The sequence below is a fragment of the Halichoerus grypus genome, chromosome 7 (genome assembly GCF_964656455.1).
Source record: "Halichoerus grypus chromosome 7, mHalGry1.hap1.1, whole genome shotgun sequence".
Classification (NCBI taxonomy): domain Eukaryota; kingdom Metazoa; phylum Chordata; class Mammalia; order Carnivora; family Phocidae; genus Halichoerus; species Halichoerus grypus.
The window spans coordinates 62419988-62438305 of NC_135718.1; the positions used below are offsets into that span (position 1 = coordinate 62419988).

General features: G+C 40.8%; 1 protein-coding gene across 2 annotated transcripts in view; it reads right to left on the bottom strand.

Moving 5' to 3' along the window:
- The window catches only part of ARID5B (AT-rich interaction domain 5B), a 176964-nt gene that overhangs the window by 84073 nt on the left and 74573 nt on the right, over positions 1 to 18318 (bottom strand). For both annotated transcript variants that reach the window (XM_078077668.1, XM_036066734.2), the window contains exon 4: positions 5057 to 5287. In XM_078077668.1, the coding sequence (XP_077933794.1) occupies positions 5057 to 5287 (231 nt within the window). The remainder of the gene's footprint in view (positions 1 to 5056; positions 5288 to 18318) is intronic.

Here is an 18318-nt window from a genome sequence, read left to right on the forward strand (position 1 = left end):
CTTGATTCCTACCTAGCCGATCTGTAAGCCCAGCACTTTCCCCCCTAGACTGTGCTATCCTCCCTGGGCTTCAGCAAAGGACATGTGTCAATACTGATGTAGCCACCATCTCCCCAAGGGGCAGAGACCATGGTTTCCTGCACGTGGACCAAATGCCAAGACGGCAGCCCATCTCATCTCTGCCCGTCTCGGGCGAATTACCACATCCTTCCTTTAAGCCCATCCCATTCCTTGGTCAAGGAACTACCCCTGCCCCCCGCCACATACACACCCTGACTCCAAAGAACTCAGAAGCATGACTTATGTCTCTTCGCAATTCAAAACTCAAACTAAAATTAGTCGTATCTTTTATTATTTTTTTAATCAACCATATCTTAATCCACTTAGTCGGACCCACCTTTAAGGACTGATTTCTTTTCTTTTTTTTTTTTTTTAAGATTTTATTTATTTATTTGACAGAGAGAGAGATAGCGAGAGCAGGAGCACAAGCAGGAGAAGTGGGAGAGGGAGAAGCCGACTTCCCGCCGAGCAGGGAGCCCGATGTGGAACTCGATCCCAGGACCCTGGGATCATGACCTGAGCCAAAGGCAGACGCTTAACGACTGAGCCACCCAGGCGCCCTTTTTTTTTTTTTAAGATTTTATTTAAGGGACTGATTTCATCTCATTTATACATATTGGGTCCACCTTACATCTCTCTGATGAAAGCTAGTTCCTTAAAGTTATCCATTCATCTACGGTACTGTGCACGCCTGTTTGGATTCAGCTGTCAATGCTTCGTACATGTGAAATCAACCCGTGTGATCTTAAGGTAAACATTGCGCATTACAAACTGGTGGACATTTTATTGTTCTAACAGGGAAAATAGACAAAATGTTTGCACGTGCGTCTGTTTTCTCTACAGCACAGACAATAATATAATATACATGATGGTATCTGTTTTACAAAAGAGGAATCAAATTATAAAAAGAGGTAAAAGCAAGGTGGGGGGCGGTTGAAGAATGCCTCACATTCAGAGATCCTACCAGGACAGCGGGGGCAGGAATTATGCGTAGCGTAAAGATTTTCACGAGAAGAATAGTCAATCCTGATGTCACTTTGCCCTCATTATTATAATCTCATTTCCTTATTGCATGTGCAACACAGCCAGTCTTCACAATGCTTTAGTTTCAAAAATAGTCAATTCTCTTGTGCTGAGAAAAGAGCACACCACCTTTAAGAGCATTGTAACTGACAAGATGGAAGGATTCAGGCAGGATGTCGAGGCTGAAGCTTTTCAATCACCTGCCATTAATATGATTCAATTTATGCTTATGTCATAGGCTTAAACACTGCACAGTGCTGTAAAGCAGGGAAGGGACTTGAATAAAATACAGGGAAGAAAGCAGATGGTACGCTATCAAAACCCTTCAAGCCTAAAATAACCTTTCCCAAGTAAGGAGGATAGTTAATTAAAGCCAGGATATATTTACTCTATTCTGAATATCTCAATGTAAATAAAAATCAAAATGACACCACTGTAATGTGGGACTAAATGATGAAATTTCATCTATTCTATTTTTCTTTAATAGTTTCTAATCAAACTTTTCATTAAACAGCTTCATAAAATTCCACGGAGAATTTATTTATAGGGATTCACTGTAGATTTAAAAGCCTTACTTTTATTATTCAATTAAACTTGTTATTCAGTGGACAACATTGAAACAATGGGGGGGAGGGGGAAGGTGTCTGAGCAGTTGGGAAAGGTCGTCATACAAGAGAAAATGTGGATCATCCCTGCCCAGGAAAGCCCAGTTCCAGAGCCACTGCCTGGGTTTGTCCCAGCCTTGGTCCACAGACTCATATTCACGTCCCCCTGGTAGAGAGGGCACCAGAGCATTTATTAAGCGTAAACAAACCTAGGCGAGGCCAACAGTTGACCCACGGTGAAGGCAGCCATTCCCAACGTGGAGAGTCAGGACATGAATTACAAGTGATCTAGGTATTTCCAAAACTTTTCTATTAGCCTTTCTCCCCTAGCATTTAATACCAGACCCAGTCCTGCCTTATTCATGAAGCGTTCCCTGACCCCTCCCATGATCACCGCCCCCCGCCCCGCCAGCAGCCCCGCTGCTAAATTCCTCCTGCCCTTGCTTTCTCCAACACTCACCAAATACTTAATCATTGACTTGCTTGTAACATTAGTTAACCTTTCAGGTGCGTTAATCCTGTCTTCCCCAATTAGATTTTTAAATCCTCCAAACAAGCAAGAACTGTGTTTTATTTATCTTTTGAACACCTTCTCCTGCCCCCACTCCATAATCCCATTTAATAGAAGAAAGCAAAAAATATATTAGTTAATAAAATAAACATTATTTAATCATAGGAAAGCAGACACTGTCCTTTTGAGAAGGGCCTTGCAGGTACTTTATGGCAATTTATGAATTTCATGTGTCAAAGGTGTAGCTGCTAAATGCTATAAACTCTTTGCCATCAGCTCCGCCATTCATCCACCTGGTGATATGGCTAATAAAATTTGATTTTTACAGCCTAGGCATACTGTTACCTAAATTACATTTGACCAATTACTGAAGTCACCAAACGTGTGGTGCAGAATATATACTGTGTAGAAAATTCATCTGTGGGCCCCCTGGCACCCACGGTAATCTGACAGAAGTGTTTCGGTCATCTGGCAGTGTTTAATATTAGGAACATTTGTTTAATGCTAGTCACTAATTAAATTTATGTTCTTCTACCAACTGTTAGTTGGTTGGAGAAACCCAACCCCACGTTTTAACAAACCCTTTAGCCTGTGTTGATTTCAAATACAACCAGTTGGAGGTTTAAAAGGGTGATCTCTGGAAATTTAGGTGGAGGACCAAGAGTGGATGGTGGGGGAGGGATGTGGGAGAAGGTGTTCAAATCAGGTCAAAAATAAGTTTTTTTTTGGGGGGGGGGTTCACTTACTAAAATGAAATACTACACAAAATACAAACTATTTGAAGTACAAACTCAAATAAAAGAAAAACCTAATATTCTAATTATTAAACTAGCCATCTAGAAGCTCTTTAAAGGTACCTTTATTCCAAAAGAAAGTTTCCACTTTAAGAGGCTGGAGAAGAAAAACAGCATTAAAATTAGCTTTACCAGAAGAAAAGTTCAGGAAAACATTCAAAAGTCAGATGCTTGTGTTTGTGAGAACATTTAAAACTAATTTAGTAACTCTTAACAACCATTGTGATCACTGTTAAATTGGAACCTCTTTCTATTACCAATTCCAGACGCAACAGCTTTGAAGCTCAATGACTAATAACTCTTAAATTAGCCAAAAAGGTTAAAACATTTTTCATTATGTTACATTGTGATACTCTAACTCTGACTAGTCTTAAATGAGGGAAAGCATTCTTTCAGTTTTATTTTGTGTCAGGAATTTACAGACGTCTTGAGCGGCAAGCAGGACAGAGGGTTTGGGAGTAGGGGAGAAGGGGAGAAAAACCCTCAAAACAGAAGTATTAAAAAGGGTCGATTTGTAAATGCTGATCTGAAAAGAGAGGGTATTTTTTGAAAAGATGTATTGGATACATTCATCTACTTGAATACAACGGTTACTTGAGTATTAAAAATATGACACTAAATTCTTCTTGGAAGAAGGGATAAATAACTTGTATAAACACTACTATTCTCTTCTAGACCAACGGTCATTTGGTAAGGCAGAGTTGTGAAAGGCATCCGAAAAAAAAGTTTATAAGGAAAAAAATGCCACATCCGATGAACCGAGGTCCCCTTCCTCTTTCCTCCCTTCCTTCTTGGATCATCCCCTCATGCTCACCACTACTTACAAGCCCCCTATAGCAGGTAGAGGGCTACTGGGGTCAGGAATAATCAGATTAGAGAGGCCACAGTGGATTTCCCAAACCATGCTGAGGCCTGTAATAGTTAAGCAGAATAATCTGATCTGAATAATCCACAAACTGGGGAGCCTTGGGAAAACCTTAGCCAACAAAATCAAGTAATGTTCCGACTCAAAATGACCCCATCGGTGCTCTCTCTGGGCCACGGGTCTCACCTCTTCTCCGCCCAGGTCCCCATTTAGCATGGGTCAGCCATCACATTGGTTGTGCCATGGTGGCAAATCCCAAAGAAGGGGTAGGGCGAGGTGGTGGTGGGGAGAAGGTCTCATGCCTCTGTAAGTACAGGAATTTCCAAGGAACATGTCTAGCCTGATAAAGCACCCCCAGGGTATTCTGATATCCCTGCCCAGCCTGTTGAGAACCACTGATACGATCCAATCTCTTCAACAAACAGATGAGAAACTGAAGATGTGAGAGATGTGATCCTGGCTTGCCTCCAGCCATTCACTGCATCATGCAAAGGCTCCCAAACCTATGATATATCTTCTCCTTTGCTTCTATCTATAGAGACACATGACTGATCAGCTAGGAGAGATGCAGATAAAATTATGTGTGCATATATCCATCTTTGGGGGGCATAGTGTATAAAGATATATATATATATAATATATCTGAATATAGGTAGATATATAAATATCTATACATATTTTTATACACTGTGCCCCCCAAAGATGCATATATATATGTGTATCCATACATGCACATGAAAAAATTAAGGGGCGTAGGGATCTATCTATCATCAATCTATCTGTTCACCTTATAGTACTGAAGTGGTTACAACTGGTGCATTTTTGTAGTTCCTTATCACACTGAAAAGGGAGTGATCAGTTAAAAAAAAAAAGTCAGTATCTGAATAGCCAAAGCCTTTTAAGAAAGAACGAACATGAAAGCTTCCTGTCCTAAAGTCCAATTTCAAGGTCGACCAAGCAACTTCAGACCCTATATTGAACAACAAATTCTAAATAATTACCCTTTACCCTGGCCAACAGAGGCTGCCCAGGAGGCGATGATGCTTTATGCCACGATAATTTGGCGGGGGGGGTGGCACATAGAGCTGGTGAAAATAAGCCTTGCTCCCATCACCACTCTTCACAAGAACCCAAAGCAAGGAAACACACAAGCACAAGTTTCATGTAGGAAAACAAGCAAACAAAAAAAAAGACTCACCAAACTCATCGCATATACTCTCATTTTCAATGAGCGTCGGGTGGTCAAAGGTGTCCCGACAGTACAGGATCTGGGGGTTCTTGCTGACCACGGCGATGCCCCCCAGGGCTAGCGCAAACTGGTCCGTTAAAATGGAAGATGGCTTATCCTGGATGCGCTTCAGCATTGATCGGTACCGGCAGTACTGAGGGTAGCTGAGAACGATCACGTTCATTTCTTCCTCGTCCTCCCCTAGACAAACAAGAAAACATTTCTGTTACCCTCTTGCCTCCCACAAAGAACTGTCATGGCCATGGCATAATTGCAATTGTCACTCTGCTTTGGTATGAAAACGTCTTCAGTGAGACCCTGATACCCGTTCATCTTTCTCCCAGTCTGGGTTATGGCGGCATTCTCCCAGCCTCACCTCGCCACCCCAGTTCCACTAAAAAAGCCTCGGGTCACCAGCAGAGAAGAGAAAAGGTGGAGAGAAGAGAGAGTCGGGGTGACCTCATTGACAGATTATGCGAGGTTTGGGTCATCAGCAAGCCGCAGAACCAAAACACTGTTTTTCAAAGAGTCTGATACATATTTCAAGCGTTAAAGTCATCATCACCGGAAAAACCAGAATTTTGTTGAGCTTCTGTCTACATAAATTTCCAGAGCCTGCTTTCTTTAGATTATATAATCTTTCAGTGCTAGAAGGCCCTGTAAAGGTCATGTGGTCCCAGAGAGACGTCCATAAGTTCAAATAGCATCATCATCTAATCTGGTGGTGGTTAGGGCTGTTCAACAAATATTTCTGGTTCTCTTTACGGTCTTGTGGAAAGACCACGCATCCTGGCCCATTGGAGTCAAGTGGCCCTGTGACTTGTTGTGGCCAATAAAATATGACAGGAGTGAGTGGCGACCTTAGGGGCCAGTGTTTGACTGACAACACCCTCTCTTTTCCTTCGTCCTGGGCACCTGTCATGAGTCAGATAGCAGTTGGGCTGCCAGTCAGGGTCTTGGAACAAGAGCCACGCGGAGCAGAGACCCTCGTCAGTCCGCAATGGACATAGACACAAGCACAAAGGAAACCTTTGTTGTTTTAAATGAGGCTGTGATCTGGGGGTTATTTGTTTTTGCAGCATGATCCATCCCGACTTGATTGATACATCCACCTTCCTTGCCCTCCCCCCTTCCCATGCTCCCTACTTTCTAATGTGCCTCAAACCCATCTGGTAACTTGGCACAACTCAGAGAACCATGCTGAGAGGACTCCCCAAGCGTCCTGTGACAGCTCCATCAGAACCAACTTAGCTCAGAACGTTTCAGCAACTTTCACGAAGCTCCCTTTTACCGCTTATCTGCACCTCACGATATTAAGCGCTTATTTATAAAAACCAGATTCGGCCTGGAGGACCCCTTCCTTCATCTTAAGCTTGAGAAATGGCAAAAGCTCCCCTTTGGTAGCCTGCCACCTGCATCATGTCACGCTGAATTTCGGCTCCATGACCTAGTCTGCCATCACTCCCTATAACCACACCATCAGGGCGTTTGTAAGCAATTCCCAGATATGTCACTGGCTTATCCAAAGGGAAAACACTCAATATTTTGAGCTCTTACCATGCTGCAGGGAATTGCACAAGACAGTTGTTAAGGATACCAACATTATCGTGGCCATCTGGTAACCAGTGGGAGACAAATGAGGAAGGACAGAACAAATGATGGAATCTAACCAGTACCAGTGGAAGGTGTGCATGTGACCTTCTCAGATAGGAGGCCAATACCCAGATGTATTTCTAATTATGTTCACTTAGTTCCTCAGGCTGGAGGCTTCTTCGAGAATGGAGATGTTTAGCTGCTTTCAAGATGACATCTTTTAACAGTTTACATTTCTTAGACTCCTGCCTGGTCTGTGGGTAGCCACTTTGTCAGCTGGCATATTTAATTACAAGGAAATATGTTTACATTGAACGCAAGTCCCCAAATGAAGTTCAGTTTTGAAATGCTGATATACGTCCCAAGACATTTCAGTTTGAGATTTTTACCGCAGATCAAGACACAAGTTCACACTTTGGGTTCAAATCTGTGCTTTCTAGAAGAGCTAAAGCACAAAACATTTGACTGGAAATTTTCACCAAACATCATCAGAACTCCAGAGTACCTAAGTCCTATTCGAAGAAGCAGCCCCCAAATGTGTCAATGGTATTATTATCCTCTATTTGTCCAAGACACCGTGGATGAGGGAGGGGGCGTAACCACGAACCCCCAGGGCTTGTATCGGAATGCTCAGCATCTAAGACCATCTCCTGCATACTGTGCAAATCAGCACACAGCTCCCACCATTCTATCTTGGTTGTGCTACTGGCTTTCTGTACTGGAGGGACGGCTGTGCTGGTTTCTCCAAGTTCTTGGGATGGAGGAAGTTCTGCTTTTCAGGCTGAATGATGGCAAAAGAATGGATCATTCAGAGTTCATTTTCTAGCAGAAGATGTCACCTGGATTCTTGGGAGCATTTCACTTCCTTCTTGTCCCCTCATTCTCCTCCTGTTTTTCTCCAACCATTTTTCATGATAATGCCATCTCCCTCCTGTTCTTCTCCAACCATTTTTTTTTTTTTTTTTAAGATTTTATTTATTTATTTGACAGAGAGAGACAGAGCGAGAGAAGGAACACAAGCAGGGGGAGTGGGAGAGGGAGAAGTAGGCTTTCCGCTGAGCAGGGAGCCCGATGTGGGGCTCAATCCCAGGACCCTGGGATCATGACCTGAGCCGAAGGCAGACGCTTAATGACTGAGCCACCCAGGCGCCCCCAACCATTTTTCATGATAATGCCATCTCTAACCTCTTCTTAATTCTCTGTTGTGGATGCAATCAGCTCCCTGTCTATCTTTGGTGCTTAGAAATGACCTGGGTTTTTTTGATTGTTTGTTTTTGTTTTCTCTTCACTTCATCCTAGCTTGAAACATTTATCCTTCTTTCTTCATGCAGTTCCCAAAATACAAGCCAAGCCATGAATCTGCTTTCTGTTGGAAGAAAAACCAGCAAGTTCCCTCTGGTCCACGTCCTGGAGATGTGTCCTATGATGTCCATTCATTCTGGAGACAGCATCTCTCAGAGCGCTCCCAGGCCTGCCCACATCAGAATCACATACGGTAACTGGAAAATGGCAGACTCCAGGGGCTCATCCAGAACCACTAACTCAGAATCTCTAATTTACATTTTTAACAAGCTTCCAGGTAGCTCATGCACATTAAACTTTGAAACCACTACCTCTGAGTCTGAGTTTAGCTTTTTGCACAGACTTATAGTAATTTATTTAGTTTGGGTTTTGATCTCTCTCTTTCTCTATGTATGTGTGTATATACACACACACACACATATACACACAGAGCTTCCTCCACTTTCGATGGGCTTATGTCCCAACAACCCCTTGTCAGTTGAAAATATCCTAAGTTGCAAATGCATTGAATACATCTCACCTACCAAACACCATAGCTTAGCCTAGCCTACCTTAAATGTACTCAGAACACTTCCACTGGGCAAAATCATCTAACACAAAGCCTATTTTATAATAAAGTATTGAATATCTCATGTCATTTATTAAATCCTGTCCTGAAAGTGAAAAGCAGGACAGTTGCACGGGTATAGGCTGGTTGTGTGTTGGACGTTCACCCTCATGAGCGCATGGCCATCTGGGAGCTGCGGCTGGGGGTGGATGCCCAGCACCACAACAGTATCGAGCCACGTACTGCCAGCCTGGGAAAAGATTCAAATTCAAAATTCAACGTACGCTTTCTACTGAGTGCGTTATCGCTTTTACGCCATTGTAAAGTCAAAAAATTGCTAAGTCGAAATGTCACAAGTTGGGGTTTCTAAGTATATATATACTTATAACCTGTTTTCAGGTATATGCTTCTAGCCAAACCCCCACTGTACCCAGAACAGAATCTAGGACAAAATTCCCTTCTCCTTGCCACTCTCCCAGGATTGTTGTAGGTCGCATAGAAGACAGCAAATGAAAAAAGACCTCGTAACCAAAAATAAGAGGGACAGAGGGACTGTTGGTTTAGAAATACTACCATGATTTCTGGTACTGATAGGAAAACACAAAAATTTACACAGATCTTTCACAAAACACATCTCTTTTGCTCCTCACGACAACCCTATTCGTAGGATTACGGCTCGTGAATCTCCCCCAATTCAGAGGTGAGATAACAGGCTCAGACACCCAAGTGACTAGCCCAAGGCTCTCAAGGACGCAGAAAGTGACGGACGTGAGACTGTCACCCAGTCTTTTCATTCCAAGTTTGATGGGCTTTTCATTATGACAAAAATGTCACAAATACTAATAATAGTAACATCATTATGATCATTAAGGTAATACTTTGATTTCTCTTCCTACGTGGGTGTGGTTGAAAGAAAATCTTTGTTTATTTGCAGCTCATTATTACTAGAGATTTAATTAAGGTACAGTATTGGGGATGAGGATGACGGCCTTTGGTCACGGAAAATCTGAAACTTCTGTGTCATCAAGAACTGCACAATTCGGCCAGTTATAGGTCAGAATTTCACTCCGGTTAAGTTAGCTTGTTGTGATTTTGGAACACTGCAACTCACTCCGCCATGATTTAACAGTACGGACACATCTTTCACGCACAGTGGTTCCCTCCCCCCTCCCCGGCTCCCATCCCCCCCCTTATCAGAGGTTTCGCTTTCTGCAGTTTGTGGTCAACAACGGTCTGGAAGCAGATGTTCCGGTCTGAACACATCATGAGAAGGTCAGTAGTAGCCTAACGCTATGTCACAGTGCCTACGTCATTCATCCCAGTTCTCGTCACTCAAGCATTTTACTATCTGACGTCACAGGAAGAAGGGTGAGCACAGGACAATAAGGTCTTTTGAGAGAGCGAGACTACTTTACTGTCCAATTTTACTATCAGTTATTGTTATTAATCTCTTACTGTGTCTAACTGATAAAGTAAACTTTTTCATAGGTTGTATGATTAGGAAAAAACAGTACAGATAGGGTTTGATGTTATCTGCAGTGTCAGGCATCCGCTGGGAGTCTTGGCATGTATCCCCCATGGATGGGGGGGGTACTATGTATATCACCTTTCTACTTTCTACCCACGTAATAGGAAATAAGGCCTACTTTAAGTTGTGCAAGTCCAGAACCCCTGCACTTCCTGAACCGCTCCCATACTAAGAGGCTAGAGGCCCAGTTGGGACCTGGTTTAATGGGGCAGTGCTTAATAATACCAAAACAAAAATTATGATAATTTTGTTCCTTATGAAAAGAACCCTCCATTTGGACCAGAATTTTGGCATTGTTTAGACAGAGGCAAATTTCCAACCTTACAATTAGACATGCCCAGAGGAATCACCTTTAATATTTACAGAAAAAAAAAGAAAAAGAACACCTTCCCCCCCCCCCCCAAAAAAAAAACCCGACAAAGCCCATGAGACCCTCGGGACTGCTAAGAAAATTAACAAAACATTCTAGATGAGAGTAAAGAGAACATCCAGCATAAATGTGAGACCTGGAAGAATCAACAATTCATCTAGGGTAAAGTTCACTTCAGAGAAACTTCACCCTAGATGAATTTAGGTATATGTGCTTAGTTAACTGGAGAAATATTTTTTTCTCAAGAGAAAGCATGGTCACCTTCACATGAAAGGTATGTATTAACAGAGAATAAAATTATGAGTTTGGAAGAGCTTTCCAGATCTAAAATTCTATGATCCTATAACTTTCCCCTAAGCCTTTGCATTAAATTAACTTCTTCCTCATACAGCTACAAAACTATTAAACTGTTCAACAGCTGTCATATTTTATTTTGCCCTAGTACACTATGAAACAAATAAAGCCAAACAACCCTTTCAAAAATTCTTATTTAAATTCCTCAGCTACTTCTTTCCTCCTTATGCATTTCATGTACATATAAACAAACACTCGGTATGCAGTTACCCATGAAACAGAGGCTGCTGATAAATGCTTCATAGGACATTCTCCCCTTTCCAATTCATAATAGGTCTAGCAGATAAATCTAAGAATGAATAAAGAATGGATAAATTGCACATCTGTTTAGCAAAAGATAAACAAAGTGTTCCTGGAACAAAGATTTTCTTTCAACCACACCCACATAGGAAAAGAAATCAAAGTATTACCCCAAGGAATCTTACTCTAACACACTCTAGTCAGCGGTAGTTGGTTGGCTTATGTAGGCAGTACTTGATTTCTGTCAACAGAAAATGATCAGCAATAAATTCTTGGTACCAAAGACTGAAATTTTAAGCCATATTATGATATTCTATTAAAATGTCATCCCATTCCTCAATTCTCCCTTCCACCAAAAAAAAAAAAAAAAAAAAAAAAGTGAAAATGCCTATTTTTAAATGAAATATTCAAAGGGAATAAGAGACCCAAAATTACTAAACCTCATTTCAACTTCAATGAGAAGAACTTTGCCTATTAAAAGTTAATACCTAAAGTACACTGCTTGTAATGCTCAACCAAAATTACTCTAATCCTGTGCTTATATCATAATTACACGTTTTGTTAACCTCTCTCAATGTCAATTTTTCACTTATTTATATATTTTCAAAGTCCAAAACAGAATTCCACAGAGAAACTGTAATTATGGCGTGAGACTCGACCCAAGCTTTTCAGACAGTAACTGTATACCATTGCTTTAATCCTCAGAGTTGGGCTGGGAATGGGGAAGGGGTAGGGGAGAGGGTAAGAGCAGGCATTCATTCTGAATAGCACGTTGCTCAAGTTGTCTTTATACAAAGAGAGATGCATGAAATAGCAAACACAATGAATTAATGGAGCATTGACATTAGCATTCAAATATCCATAATGCTATTTTTTTTAAATAGATAATGGTGGCCAATGCACAGGAGACTGAAAACATAAATTCCGGAGGAGAAATCTGCTTTTATCTTTTACACAACATTTAGAAATGTAACTTTCTTTTTCATTCTTGGCGGCGGGGGGGGGGGGGGGGGGGGTGCGGAGAAGGGAAGGCTTGTTGCGGAAACATCACACTATTATGCTTACTGAAAACCACTATAATCTACTTCTAAAATCAGTAAGCTTAAAAAAAAAAAATCTTAAAAAAAAAATCTTTGCACCAGGATTTTATAGAGCCTGGTGGAAAAAGTATGCATGTTCCTTCCTGCACCTAATTACCTCAACTGAAAAATCTGCCAAGTATTTTGCCCTTTAGTTCTCTTAATCGTATTAGGGCAAATGCATTTGGATGCCAATAGAAACAAACATTTAAAGATTTTCACTTAAAAGATTCCAAATATGTATGAAGGCTATGCTTGAGACACAAAGTCCCCAGTCCTTCAAAGACAACATAGACTGTTCTTTTTTTTCCCCAAGCAAATATGAATTTGCTCATGTTATAAAACTTGATGTCTAGTTTTGAGACAATTTAAGTAAAATAATGTCAATACGAGAGGCTCTTGCAATGATTTATGCTTCTTTCTGTTACTTTATTACATTAGGCATTCCTTTCTCAAAGCTTTATACTTTTCACCGTGCTCCTAGCAACCAACCAAAGGCAAAGCATCAACTTTATGTACCTGGCACTAGTCCAATTCTTACTGCTATTGACAATTATACTGAAGTTTCCATTTAATTGCTGCTCTGTTGTGACACTGAATATTTGTCATAATTAGGCATTTCCTATTTTCTGTCCATTCATTTTTGATTATTACAGAAAAGGAACATTTTTTTTTTTATTTCAGAAAACCTAAGCCTGAAAATTCTACAGATAAGAGCAGCTACAGCTGTTACTATCATTACCAACATTGTAACATGCAGAAAAAAAAAAGAGAGAGAGAGAGAGAATATAATTTCTCGGAAGGTAATTTTCCTTTCAGTCTAAGTGCTCTTATTCATCTTACAGTTACTCAATGATTTCCTGTTCTAATTACAGGACACTATACAGAAAGACATTTGTAAAAGCAAAATGCAGCAGTGCATATGACTACATAGCTTGGATTGGTTGAAAGTGTTTAAAATTCCGAAGTTGTACATCAACTTCATCAATTCCTGAATGTAAGTCCGTGTAAGTGTGTAACGCGTCCCGCCATATTTCTACATTTCTCCTAAGGCAGTAAGCTTTGTACCCGTACCCGAAGTAAGTACACATCAAAGGGGAAAATACATTTGCAGTTAAACTGATGTTGAAGAGTTGGGGTGGGGAAGATGGGTTGTTGGTTGTTGTTTTTTTTTCCCCCCTTCATCAAAGCTGTTAAATTGGAGGCATGCCAAGACAAGGAGTGGAAAGTATTAATAATAAAAATAAATTAAATGCCTGATTAAAAGGGAGAGAGCACAAGATTCCATCCGGAATAGAAATGAAAATGCCACAAACTATTTCATAAAAACATACTGTGACGTAAATTACACATCAGTATTGCACTGTTGTGGTTATTTTGAGAAATGGTTTGTACTGTAAGTCAGCTGGTGCCGCCCCACCCTTGATGATTTTGTAATTCTCTACACAGTAAGCAAGTGGGGCAGCCCTGAGATTGCTAAGACAGAAAACAGACCTAGCCATAGAGAGCTGGCAATAAAAAGATAATGTACTTTTAACATAACAGAACAAGAAGATTGGCTTTATTAACTAAAAAAACGACTTTAAATGGTCCCCAGCTTGCCATTTGTTTTGATAAATGGAAAGACAGATCTTCCCAGGATAGGCCACGAAAACATCACTGGAGAACTTATATAAAAGAAAATGTGGGAAAATATCTCTGTGCATGGTTGTAAACAGAACAAAGAATATTTCAAATGCAAAACCCTGGGCTTTTAACTCGCTGTTTCCCAACGCCGACCACTTCAAATACATGGACGCACACTCACAAAAATATGTATTAGAACATTCATATTGGCTTTTGCCCTGACTGTTGCTTCCTCACTCCGAAAAGAAAACAATACCAGGCTGAACTAAAACCAAACACTGCCATCACTCTGAGTAACAAGCGAACCCACTGGGAAGCCAGCCAGCTCCACCTCCAAGGTTCTCCCAAGTGGCCACTGAATTCTAAGCCACACTCAGGAGCCACTCTAGATTTCATTCGGAGGACTCTGCATCTTATTTCCATACGGCTCCTGTCAGCTGAATGTGAATGTCGCAGAGGACTATGGTTACTCCTGAGACCACGTGGCCAGATTGACAAGTAGGGAAAGTGGTGACCACATTTGGAGCGGGATCCTAAGGGGACTGACCTAGCGAACTTGCCTCCCCTTCACCCACTGTGAGGCTACAGTTAGCCATTCTCTTTCAGTACAAATGAATTTCAGTATCTGAAGAAGAAAACATAAAGGACCCATGAGAACACCAGGGAGCCAGGGCTTAGACAAAATTTCCCCTACTCTAAAAATTGTGCCAAAAATTTTCTCAGAGATTAATTTACACATTTATTTATTTACTAGTGGTCCAGGTAAGGCTGTTATATTGGATTTGAACTTCATTAAACTTAACTTTTTCTTGGCTTATGAGGAACTACAACCGAGATCCAGTCAGCCCTGTGGTGACCATGACAAAGTTGTTGGAAGAGAAGGAACCTGACCTCGTTAGTCCAGCTGGCTTTAAAAACCATAATAACTTCTGCCATCTTTCCCCTTATAAATCTATATGGATTTTTATTTTCAAGTTGTATCTTAAGCTTGCCATCATTGCGAGAACCACAATCCCACTATGCAGCGGTTGTATAAACCCTTTACATTTGAGAGACCCTCCTGAGCCCCCACACTCATGAATAAACCTCATTAAGGTGTGATACGGGACAGATCAATAGCAAAATAATTAACTTCCACACATCAGTCTCTCAGCATGTAAGATCCAAATGTGTGCCTTAGCAAAATGACCAGTCACTATTTGCCATGACTTTCATGGACAAGTAGTCAACACTGATCAGGCTAAACCTCATAAATTCCAACATCGTTTATATTAGGGGGAAAAAAAAAACCACACGTGTATGGAGAGCTAAACAACAAATAGTGTAGGACTGACTAATATTGATTACTTAATGCCTAGCATTTTGAAGACATTTTATACATGTATACACACACACACACACACACACACACACATATATCTGTGTGTGTGTGTATGTAATGGATGGTACGTCTACTTTCATTAAAACTGTGTGGCCCTTGAAAATAGCAAAATTAAATAACTTTCAGGGCATGCAAAGATTCTGTTACATTGAGTGAAAAAAAAGTAAGGCATGAAACAATATATTCAAACCCATGTCTTTTGTTTAATAGCATTACTGAGATGTAAGTATATTCACAGAGTTGTGCATCCATCACTACAATCAAATTCAGAACATTTCTTTATTCTCCTAAAAGAAACTCTGAACCCTCTTGCTCCCACATCTCGCTACCCCTCACTAGTCCTAGGCAACCGCTTCATCTACTTTCTGTCTCTACCAATTTGCTTATTCTGAACATTTAATATGAACTGTATCATACAGTATGTGGTTCTTTGTCACTGGCATCTTTCACTTGGCATGATGTTATCAAGGTTCATACATTTTATAAAGTGTATCAGTATTTCATTTATTTTTTTTGCTGAATAACATTCCATTTTATCGATACACCACATTTTATTTACCTGTTCCATCAGGTGATGAGACATTATTGTTGTTTATACTTTTTGGCTACTATGAATAATACTGCTATCAACATTTAAAGGTTTTCATGTGGACATATGTTTTTATTTCTCTTGTGTATATACCCAGAAATGGAATTGCTGGGTCATGTAGTAATTCTATGTTTACCCGGTTGAGGAACTGTCAGCCTATTTTTCCAAGAGGCTGTGCCATTTTACGTTCACTCCAACAGTGTATGAGAGTTCTGGCATCTCCATATCTTCTCTGTCATTTGCTGTTGTCTTTTGATAGCCATCCTAGAGGATATGAAGTGGTATCCCATGTTGTTTTGTTTAATGCTTCAAAATCATTCATAGTAGATGAATGCCTCTAGGTTGTGAGATTATCTGTGATTATTTTCTCCTTTGTTTGCCTGCATTTTAACCATGTAATTTTTTAAAAGATGGGAACATCTGGCAAAGGTATATGAAATTTCAAGGGATCTCATATAGTCAAAACAATATTGAAAGAACAAAGCTGTAGGACTCACACTTCCCTATTCAAAACCTTATTACAAAGCTATAGTAACCAAAAGAGTGTGGTACCGGCATAAGGACAAAATGTGATTGAACAGAATAAAGAATCCAGAAGTAAACTTTCAAATGTATGGGCAACTGGTTTTTGACAAGGGAGCCAAGACCATTCAATGGGGAGGGGACAGTCTTTCCAACAAATGATGTGGGGGAAAACTAGATATTCACAGGAAAAGAATGAGCTGGACCTTTACGACATAACATGTACAAACATTAACTCAAAATGGATCAAAGACTCAAATTTAAGAGCCAAATGCTACAAAATATAGCAGAAAACCATTATGACTTTGGATTTCACAAAAACACAGGCAATAAGAATTAAAAAATAGATAAACTGGATATCATCAAAATTAAAAATTTTTGTGCATCAAAGCACACTGTCAAAAAAGTAAAAAGACAACCCACAGAATGGGAGAAATTATTTCTCAATTACACATCTGATAAGGGATTAATATCCAGAATATATAAAGAGCCCCTACAACAACAAAAAGACAAACAATCCAATTTAAAAATGGGCAAAGGTCTTGAAGAGATATTTTTCTCCAAGGAAGTTATACAAATGCCACATGAAAAAATGCTCGACCTTATTAATCATTAGGGAAATGCAAATCAAAACTACAATGCGATAACCACGTCACACACACCAGGGTAGTTATTATCTAAAAAAACAAATATAAAAGCAAAAAACTCCAAGTGTTGGTGAGGATGTGGAGAAATTAAAACCCTGATTCGTTGCTGATGAGAATGTAAAATGGTGCAGCTGTGGTGGAAAACAGTCTGGAAGTTCCTTAAAAGTTACATAGAGAATTACTATATGACCCAATAATTCCACTTTTAGGTATATACCCTAAAGGATTGAAAATAAGGACTCAAACTGATACTTGCACATCAATGTTGATAGCAGTATTATTCATAAGAGTCAAAAAGGGGAAACAACCCAACTGTCCACCAATAGATGAACAGTTTAACAAAAGATGGAATATGCAAATGAAGGACACTTATTCAGCCATAAAAAGGAACGAAGTTCTGATACATGCTACATAATGAAAACATTATGCGAGGTGAAATAAGCCAGACACCCAAGGACAAATATTGTATGATTCTATTCATATGCGGCTTCTAGAAGAGGCAAATTCTTACAGACAGAGTAGACTAGAGGTTGCCAGGGGCTGCTTGTGGGGGGACGGGACAGGGAATGGGGAGTTGTCGCTTAATGGGTACAGAGCTTCTGTTTGGGGGTGATGAGAAAGTTTGGGAAATAGCGGTGATGGTTACGCAATATCACAGGAATACTTAATGCCACTATCCACTAAAAAATAATTAAATGGTCAATGTGATGTGTATCTGACACAATAAGAAAGTGCAATGTCTGGCAGGGGTTATGTTTTCTGTGTGAAGGCGCTCTTAGTCGTTCTTGGGAGGAGGACAGGCGTCTGTCCCGCTGGCAACTAGGATATGAACTCCTGGAGGGCACAGGAGCGGTGTCCTCATTTCTTGTGACCCGCCCAGACCCGCGCAGGTGCGCTGGCAAGGAGCTGCCTGCAGACAGCGCTGCAGTGAAGCATGTGACCCTTCCACCCAGGAGTGCCAGCAGCAGTGTCCTGGGTTCACCCTAGCCTCTGGACCAGCAGCTCTTCCTAAAGGCTGAAGGAATCTGGAGAAAGTTGTCTGGCAAACAGCGCTGACCTCAGGGGCTGCTAGGCCTTTTCAGATGAAGGGTCATGAGTTTAGGCAGACATCTCATTTTGGGGACTTTTTTTGAATAATCTCACCACTTGAGGAGTGTGTGGACCACCCTCAAAGTGCTGGACCACCCTCCAAATGACTGCACTGACCTCCGGGAGCTCACCTCCTGCAGTGACAAGAGGTGTAGAGATCGCGTTGCTTCCTCTCTTATTATCACAGGGCTCCCGGAGCAGCTTAACAAGAAAAAGAGGGCAAAGGCCTCTTTGGTATCAGTGGCTCATCTTAAATCAGTGGTCTTCAAAGTGGTAAACTCCCACCCAACGGGGTACAAGAGGACTTTCCTAGGGGAGCCTACATAGGAATGGGACAGATCCTCAACGTCTATTATCACTCCCTC